This window comes from Daucus carota, chromosome 9, assembly GCF_001625215.2.
Source record: "Daucus carota subsp. sativus chromosome 9, DH1 v3.0, whole genome shotgun sequence".
Taxonomy (NCBI): domain Eukaryota; kingdom Viridiplantae; phylum Streptophyta; class Magnoliopsida; order Apiales; family Apiaceae; genus Daucus; species Daucus carota.
The window spans coordinates 11625771-11635348 of record NC_030389.2 but is presented as its reverse complement, the minus strand read 5'-3'; the positions used below and the strand labels follow the sequence as shown (position 1 = coordinate 11635348).

Below are 9578 nucleotides of genomic sequence, written 5' to 3'. Positions count from 1 at the left end.
TCAGAAGGTGGGGGGTGCGTGGCTGCCAAGAGAGGCGGAAGCAATTAGTTTGAATGAAGCATTATCTTGGGTGATAGAACGACGATATGACCATTGTATTGTTGAGACGGATTCTAAATCAATTGCTATGGTTTGTAATGGAACTCCAAGCGAGGCATTCTTTGGTACCATAGCAGTAGATTGTATTCAATTATTAAAGCACATAAATCCATTGGTAGTTCAGTTTGCTTATCGATATGCGAATAGTGTGGCGCATGTGTTAGCAAAAGTCGCCTATTCTATGTCAGGTTTAGAGGTATGGTATGATGACCCACCTGATTTTCTCATTCATGCACTAGATTCTGATATTATCTATTGAAGTAAGTACGTTTATTTCAAAAAAAAAAAAAAAAGTAGAGGGGAGACTGGAGATTGGAAGGGAGAGCGATGGCTAGATGGGTGTTTCGATTACGCAACAGACCAACAGCCAAAGGCCCAAACCAAAGCACGGCACGCTACTTTTGAGTTTTGTTTAAAACACAGGCTTTGAATTAGATTAGAAGGTGGGCTTGTTTTGAGTTTGGAATCATTTTAATATATGGGCTGGGTTATATATAATATTGGGCTAAAAATTTTATAGCAGGGTTGATTTTCTTTTACCGAGTTGGACTATTGAAGATGTATAACTATTAAATGGGTTCCCCAGCCCATACACAAGTCTGCCTCTAGTTAAGAATATGTTAACCTTGATGATTTGTCTAAAATACTTAGATACAATTTTGTATATGAAAAACGTAATTGTTCAACTAATAACATACTACTGATAATCTCACTTGATCAGATAGCATATCAACAAATAAGGTATTGTAACAATATATGTACTTTACAAGTTAATAGTTGATAAATTAAGTTGATTTACTGCTATTATATTTGATCTATCAACATATGTATAAATAAATAATAATAATATATTTTAAAAATAAACATGTTCAAAGAAGAAAGACTTGGTTTTGAGTTTACGCCAAATATTACGGGACGTTTTCTCCCGCTTATTATAAATGACGACTAGTAGGGATGAGCAGAAACCGAACCGAAAACCGAAACCGAACCAATAACCGCAAAAACCGCACCAAATAAAACCGCACCGAACAAAAACCGAACCGAATAAAAACCGCACCGATACTTTGGTTTTGGTTTTGGTTTCGGCAATTTTAAAACCGAATACAAACCGAACCGAACCGCAATAATATTTAAATTTATTTAATTATTTATTTTATATATTTAAACTAAATATATAAATCATATGTATCATAAAATATATAAACTAGGCATGAACTTTGGCACCAGTTGGAATGTTGGCTGCTAGTACTCGTGCTGTGTAATTGTTTGATTCTTGTTGATGGTTTAGAGCAGAGGTAGGCTCATTTTCTAATGTAGATAGAGAAGATATATGCCTGAATCAGTTTGCGGCTTTGCACAAATCTCAGGACTAGACTAGTGATCAACCTTTTATCTGGCTGTAACTGTTTTTATGCTTCCTTTCATTGCAAGTTTGAGGAACCACCTTGCAGGCTTGCACCTTCATTTACTTTCTCTTTCGTTTTCTCCCTGTTGATGTCATGATTTTTAATTTTTTGGATTTTTCACGGTTTGAAAACTGAACCGCACCAATAAAACCGAAACCGCTCCTATTATAAACCGAACCGCACCAATGGTGTTTGGTTTGGTTTCGGTTTTCAATTTTAAAAACCGCACCTATGTGGTTCCGGTTGCGGTTTTAGGTGCAAACCGCACCAAACCGCACCACGCACATCCCTAACGACTAGGATGGGTCTTTAATTTTTCTGAATTTGTGATGTATATTAATATAGAGTGTTTTTAACCAGCTTTTAACTTATAAGCGATAAGTGATAATGATAAACTAATTTCTCACTCATATATTGAAAATTTAAACTTTTTAACACTAATTTTAGTTTTTCAAATTTGATTTCATAATGAATATACAATAATTGAAAGTTAATTTTTAAAATTTTTTATGATCTAATAAATTATAAATATCACTAAATTTATCCAAATAAGTATACTAGATATTAATTTCCTAATTTATTACGTTGAAACCTCATACTATTTTATTTTAAAATGTGCTAGAGAACTCAATATATCTCGAATTTTTTTTCTCAAAAATGAATTATTACCTAATTAATATTTTTCATACAAATATAACAACACCACTATATTCACAATAATAACATAAATTAAAATATTCTTTCAAAAAAAAACATAAATTAAAATATAGTGTATTGTATATCGTTTTGGGGGCCGGCCTTAATTTTTATTGTGCCACCAAATTTAATTTTGACCCTTAAAATAGGAGTAATATCGGTAAAAATTTTACAGTACTGAGTACTGTATGTAAAAATAGTAAAATACACACTTCCTTATCATCATCCAATTCATTTTGATATATGTATGGATAGACAGTGAGCTTCTTCTGATTATACAAAACATAACACCACATCAATGGCTTCCTCTGCTGCACCCTCCACTCTCACACTCTCATACACCATTCCCCAAGACTTCAATTCCTCCTCATCTCCTTCCCTTTGCTTTAAATCCAAACCCCTTTTCTTCAATTCACCAAAAACTTTCACTTCTCACCCTTTGATTGTCAAGTGTAAAGACAGGAAATTGAGCAACTGGGTTGCCGAAAAAAAGAGTTTTGTTGTGTCTGCTGTGGCTGAAGTTGATGTGGAAGAAGTTTTGGATGATGGGGTGGTGGAAAATGGGGCTTCTTCTGCTCCTGTTGCTAAGCCCAAGAAAGGGAAAGCTGCATTGCTTCTCAAGAGAGATAGGGTATGTGTATGCATATTTTTTGTCATGGGCTTTTCGATTTTGTTGTGTATTTTCATTTGATTGATGGGTTTTAACATGGAATTTGTAATTGGTGGAGGGAATGTGAAGTGTTTGAATGTTGGTGTTTTCTTGAACATTTTGTAATTTTGGTTGGTGGATTTTTATAATTCGGTAAGTAGTAGTTTTTAGGTTATAAAATATATGATTTTTCTTTTGATTTGGGTTGTTTTAGATAGGTTTCTCGAACTTTTCTAGCTTTCTTGCTAGTTTTCCTGGAATTTTGTTGCTCAATTATGTTTTTGTAGTGATTGTCATGTTAAAATATTTAAAATGAGTTGTATAATGATCTAAGATACAACTACGATGTGCTATATGATTGATAGCATTCTTATCCTTTAGTGATTTAGACCTAGGTGTTGCAATTGGGACAAACATGGGATTGTGGATATTTTGAAATCAGTCTACTTTTTTATTTGAAAAAGTTGGTGGAGCTGTGAAACCATGTTTGCGAAACATCATATTTCGGTTTTCAAAATTTGTGCAACACTAGATAGGAATTATCGTTGGGGTAAATGCTTTTGTCTATATGTTGTAATTTGATGCTACCAAATATGTCCTCAGTTACATTCAAAAATAAATGGTAGATTCTCAGTTGTTATCTACTTGTCTTAAGTTCAGGTCTCTGTTCCACGTGCATTTGAAGTAGCAATATAAGTTATCCAGTAGCATTCTGTGGGGTTGAGTTCTCATACCAAAAAAAAAAACACTATATATATTTTAGTCGAGAATCCTCACTACATGTTGGTTTATTGTAAGTCTTTCCTGTGGTTTACTGTTAGTCTTTATATTACCCTATTCCAAGAGTCATAATATCTTCATAGGCTTAAAAAATTTTTATTGTTGTTATGTGATGATCAGACTAGGTCTAAAAGATTCTTGGAAATTCAAAAGTTGAGGGAGACCAAGAAAGAATATGACATGAAAACAGCAATTACCTTTCTTAAAGAAATGGCAAAAACAAAGTTTGTGGAGACTGCAGAAGCTCATTTTCGGCTTAACATTGACCCAAAGTATAACGACCAACAGCTGAGAGCAACTGTAAGACTTGTGCTTTTTTTTTTTCCATTATGCAAAGTAATGTCCGAAGTTTGTAATCTTGTAAAGCTACAAATAATTTATCTAAAAAACTTTCTATTCATTTAATGTAGGTAAATTTGCCAAAGGGAACAGGACAGACCGTTAAAGTGGCTGTTCTGACTCAAGGTAGACTTCTTTTTAAGCCTCAGATTTACCTCTTTTTTAATCTTATAGCAAATTTGACTCTTATTCTTGCTTCCAGTTCAAATGTAACTACTATGTGCTACAAAGAGAACAGGGTAATCATGTGAGGAGTATATAACAGTCGTATTATAACCTCACCTTTCATGATGTTGTACCTTCTGTATACATTGCCCCTTATAGCTAAAATAGTTGTAGGTGGGAGGCACCAGTTTAGTCTACAAAATTAGGGAGAAATATGTGTCGTGCTTTAAAATTTTCAGATGGAACTATTTGTAGTTTTCTGTTCCAGAATGATCGATTCAAGGAATATAGAGACTCATGTGTTATGCTTCTGTTGGGGCTTGAACCCTCAATTTCACATTATGTAGAAGAGTGGTATTCACTAGACTATTGAACAACTTGTAGTACTTGTTCTTCTACATCTGATTGATTGTAAGAAAGGTGAAGGATGACCAGTTTAGTAATTATTATAAGTTGCTTTGAACTTGTCACTGTCATTTAAGTTATTTCCTTACTTATTCTTTCACAGTTTGCTTTTAGAATACCAATGATAGTATATGTGCAGTCTTTTACTTGCACTTGACGATTGAGTACAGTTTTCAAAATACTTCTGATCTGAGACAAGTCCCAGATAATTAATATGATATGCTAGTTTGAAGTCTTGCATTGTTACCTGTATTATTTTCACATTGGAAATGAGAAGAAAGAAACACAAGGAATTTACTGGGAATTAAACTATTATCTTTTCTTGTATCCAATATTTTCACATTTAAAAAATCTGTTTGGGGGTAATTCCTTAACAATCACTAACCATTAAGTTCTGAAGTTCAGAATCTGAACTAGTCATCCACGACTACGAGTGACCTTCATGCATTGCAGTCTCTACTGCAAGGCCTACAATTTCCAGCTTCAGATAAAATTTCTATCTTGGGGTTTAAATTTTTATTTTAGTTGACATAAGATTACCCATGGGTTGATAGATACCGTAGGGTGATCCAAATATATACTAATTGATGCAATAAGTATGTTAGGCACCTTGTGACACATTTTTGTAGACACCTCGTATCATCAACCTAGAAGAGCTGATCTCGTCTCTCTGCATAGTCAATATTTTTGGAATTTTTACATGCCCTATGAAGCAAGACTAGTATGTTTTAAATAGATGGTCTCTTTGCATCTAATGTGTGGGATCCACTCATCTGGTTGATGTCAATAGTTTCTGAGTTTACTTTCTGGAAGTCATAAAGACCACAGATATACTCACACACATTATAACTTGTGATATAGGTTGATCCAGTTTAATGCCCATCACCAACCGCTATATTAGTATATGTTATGTTCAGATTTTAATGTACCAAATTAGTCAAGGAATAGTAATATATGATAATATCCTACTTTTCACAAGTATATTATACTCCACTTAAGTAGTCAAGTATACTAAAAACTAGATGATAGTTTATCAGTCTTAAACTCATTCCATCTATTTCTTTAGTCTTGCAAAATATCATGGGCACTATGTACTCCGAAGGCAGGAAGATGTTTATAAGAGTTTATAAAGGAACTCTGAAAGACCAATTATCAAATTCACATAATGGCCTTGTTTTCTCATTAAGGTTAGGATTACTTATACAAAGTGAGTAATGAAGCCTGATTCCAACGGTACTATCCGATATATTACAAGATGGCCTTGTTTCTTATTAACTTTAGGATTACTTCGATGACGGATGTATTACAGTTCTTTTCTGTCATCTTATAGTCAAGCACGTGTTTTTTTGACTTGCTACTTTCAAGTAATATTTTCTGATGTTTTGATGTTATGTCATGCTTGCATGTTGAAGCTTCCTGATTGTGACAGTACAATTTTTTTAGTTGGTGGTTTTTATCCCAAATATGATGATATGCATAATTGCAAATTGTTCTCCTTTGCACAGTTTAAAAGATAGATTTAGCTTGTTGGGCCTATTAACAGTACACATTCTTCCACAGGTGAGAAGTTCGATGAGGCAAAAAGTGCAGGAGCAGACTTGGTCGGTGGAGAAGACTTGATACAACAAATTAAAGAAGGATTCATGGACTTTGATAAATTGATTGCTACACCGGATATGATGCCTAAGGTACTGATGAACTTTCTTTTAAGATAATTGTATCCATGTAGACTATCTTTGTTCACCAAAGTTTTGTAATGTTGAGACTTGTGCAACCTATGCACATGGGATATATCACAGGGGTTCAAGATTTGTCTGAACTTAAGGGGTTGTAGTTGAGGAATATTGCAATCTGTTGATGACCTGTCAGGCTGTCACATCTGATGACATTAATGCTTATCAACAAATAGACTTGCAGGACACATATCTTATAATGATAATATCATTATATAAAGAATTCAACCGTCTTCTATTTATTTCATTTGTGTTACTGTTGTAACTTGTGCTATTTCTTTAAAAATCATTTTCTTATGTGAAATAGATAATGAAATGCTATATTCTTTAAGATTTGAGGTTCTATATCATCCCCCTTTTCACTCTCTCTCTATATCACATCTCCTGCCTGTAAAATTTTCTTTTCCATTCCTTTTGATCTTTTGTAAAACAGACGGACTTCTGTCTTAGAGAATCAAAAATAAATTATAACAAAAACTTGGCTACTTGTCTTGATAGAATGTTTTTAAATAAGATGGGTAGAAGCAAATAGTTTGATATTTCTTTCCACTTTTTTGCATGAACAACAAAATTCACACAGGGACAGGGATGATAAGCCAGTAGCTGCAAATAAAATAAAAAAGCTTAATGAAGCAATATATTTCCCTTTCTGTTCCAGTTTAACTTTAATTTCCATTTCCATCCAAAACTAATAAACACAGAGCAGGAAGATATTTGAGTTTGGTTCACGGTTCACCAAATATTTATGTATCCATTCCATTATGTTTGTGTTGGTGTAGATGTTTATGACTGGATTATAATTTAGAAATTTATCTTATGCAAATCAGGTTGCCAGTCTAGGAAAGATTTTAGGACCTCGAGGACTTATGCCAAATCCAAAGGCTGGAACTGTTACAACAAACATTCCTCAGGTATGCTTTCTTACAGTCTGTCAGTAATACTCAGAATTATATGCACTCACATATATATATATATATATATATATATATATATATATATATATATATATATATGGCAAGTTTCCTTTCAATATTGCAACATATTTACTTCTTCTTTTGATGTATCTGTACGACAAAGTTACTGATTCTAATATTCTATAATGGCCTGTTTGGGAGCTTGAATTTCATTTGAAATTCTGGATTTGAGCAAATGACATGTTTGGATACACAAAAAATTTGGATTTGAATTTCATTTCAAATCCAGGACATTCAAATACTAGTGTAAAGGTGAGAATTTGAAATGACAGCTCAATTTATGTCATTTGAAATCCAAAATTTAAAATGAGTTACATGTTCCCAAATGCAATTTTATTGTAATTCATTTTCCGAAGTCATTTTGCTTTAGCTGTTTCATTCTTTAGTCATTGGATATTATGACAAGAAAGTATTGAATGATAGAAATAGCAGCAGTCATAAATTCCTGTATTAAATTGATGTCTTAATTTTGTACTTGTTCTTACCTTTGCTCTTAAGCATCCAATCCATGTTTAAACTTGTAATGAAGATACGGGGTTCACGGGACCATGCATCTTGCAGGCTATCAATGAGTTTAAAAAGGGAAAGGTTGAATACAGGGCGGATAAAACTGGGATAGTTCACTTGCCTTTCGGGAAGGCTAATTTTTCAGAGGAAGATCTTCTTGTAAACTTGCTTGCCGCAGTGGTATTCTCTCTCTTCCCTCTCATGTTTCACTATTTAGCTGGACACAATTATTTAATTTTGTTCACTTATTTGATATGCTAGAAATCAGTAGAATCGAACAAGCCCCCTGGTGCAAAAGGAGTATACTGGAAAAGTGCACATGTATGTTCATCGATGGGGCCTTCCATCAAATTAAATATAAGGGACATGCTTGATTTCAAATTGCCAACTGATCTTTGAAGGATGTAAGTAAAGTTTTAGTATCCTCTGAAGTACACTTCCCTCTTTGGTCTCCGCGTATGGAGATTCTAGTTCTTAGAAGATAGTACAGAGTTGAAGGGAGAGCCTTAAATTGCCTGTTGTGGTAAAATAGTTACTCAGAGATCATTCCACAATCTTGTATTACTGACTGACGCATTTACGGTTATAGAAAATATTATATATTATATCTCAGGTGTCGAGATTATGTTTGTTGAAATTTGCGACCTTAAAAAATTCCTCCATCTTGTGTTGAGAACATTGACTTGAATTATGAGCTGATAATGATATATATCATTTACTAGCTTTATGTATTTATGATATTGTAAAATTTCCTATAGCCATCTGCCCTTGATAGCATTCTTGTTCAGATTAATTAATTAACTTGAGTCTTTAAGGACCTGTTACTGTTATCAACTTTTGGAAGAAGTAAGTATCTGTGGGCTAGTCATTGAAGATGGCACAATACGAGATCATGGCCTTCAATGTGGTATTCATTTAACTGTCAAAGGTGCAAAATAAGACACCATTAATGATTTTCGACAATCCTTCAATTCTAATATATTCCAAATATTAGTCAAAGATAGGGGTTAGTGGGATTAAAAGCCTACATCAGGGTATAAAATTTGTACAGGTAAGTTTCATGCAAAATTTTTAGCCTAACAATAATAAAAATTTTACAAAAATATTTTAATATTTTTGAGAAAACAAAGATATATTAATTTAATTACTTTTAATCTAATTATTTCTCACAATATGAATGAATTTTCTAGCTCGGCGAACAGCACGACTTGTGCATTAGTTATCACTTAGTTCACAAATGACGTACTTTTATTTTCTTCCTGAAGTCTAATTGCCTAATTGGTGGTAATTGGTGGTGAGAGATCCAGTCATCCAGAATACACAGGGATGGCAGTTTTATCCGATCCGTTTCGACCCGATCGGGTGTACCAGAACCTGATTTTTTTTTATCCAAATCTGGATCTTATTTTTAGACCCGAAAAAGTTTAAATCTGGATCTGGATCTGGATCTCAGGTATTCCGAACCAAGACCCGACCCGAAACCCGATAAAAAATATTATATGCATATATATTATATGTTAAATGTAGAGTATATATATTGAAATCTATATAATTCTTAAAGCATGAGTCATTTTTTAAGGCTGCTTTGGTAATTTCACTTTCTCTTGGATCAACCCATTAAGCTTCGGATCGACCCGACAGCTTTCTCATTCAACTTAACACTATGAAAGAATATTCCGGATTTTTATGCGACCCACCCGATTTCCACTGGGCATGCAGCAAGTTCCTGCCATATCAGGAGCATGGCATTTATTGCTGTTCCATTGATCAAGCCACTCATTGAGCTTTTTGGATCTCATAGCATCTTCCAACCATATGAGAGTTT

At 33.6% G+C, this 9578-nt stretch overlaps 1 protein-coding gene across 1 annotated transcript; it reads left to right on the top strand.

The window, feature by feature from the left end:
- The first annotated feature begins 2438 nt into the window (after window positions 1-2438).
- On the top strand, window positions 2439-8486 carry LOC108200219 (large ribosomal subunit protein uL1c). The gene is made up of 7 exons (XM_017368284.2): window positions 2439-2832; window positions 3751-3930; window positions 4041-4095; window positions 6100-6227; window positions 7100-7183; window positions 7808-7933; window positions 8015-8486. Exons 1-7 carry the CDS (start codon window positions 2500-2502, stop codon window positions 8150-8152), a joined length of 1044 nt encoding a protein of 347 aa, XP_017223773.1. The 5' UTR covers window positions 2439-2499; the 3' UTR covers window positions 8153-8486.
- Window positions 8487-9578: the final 1092 nt, after the last annotated feature.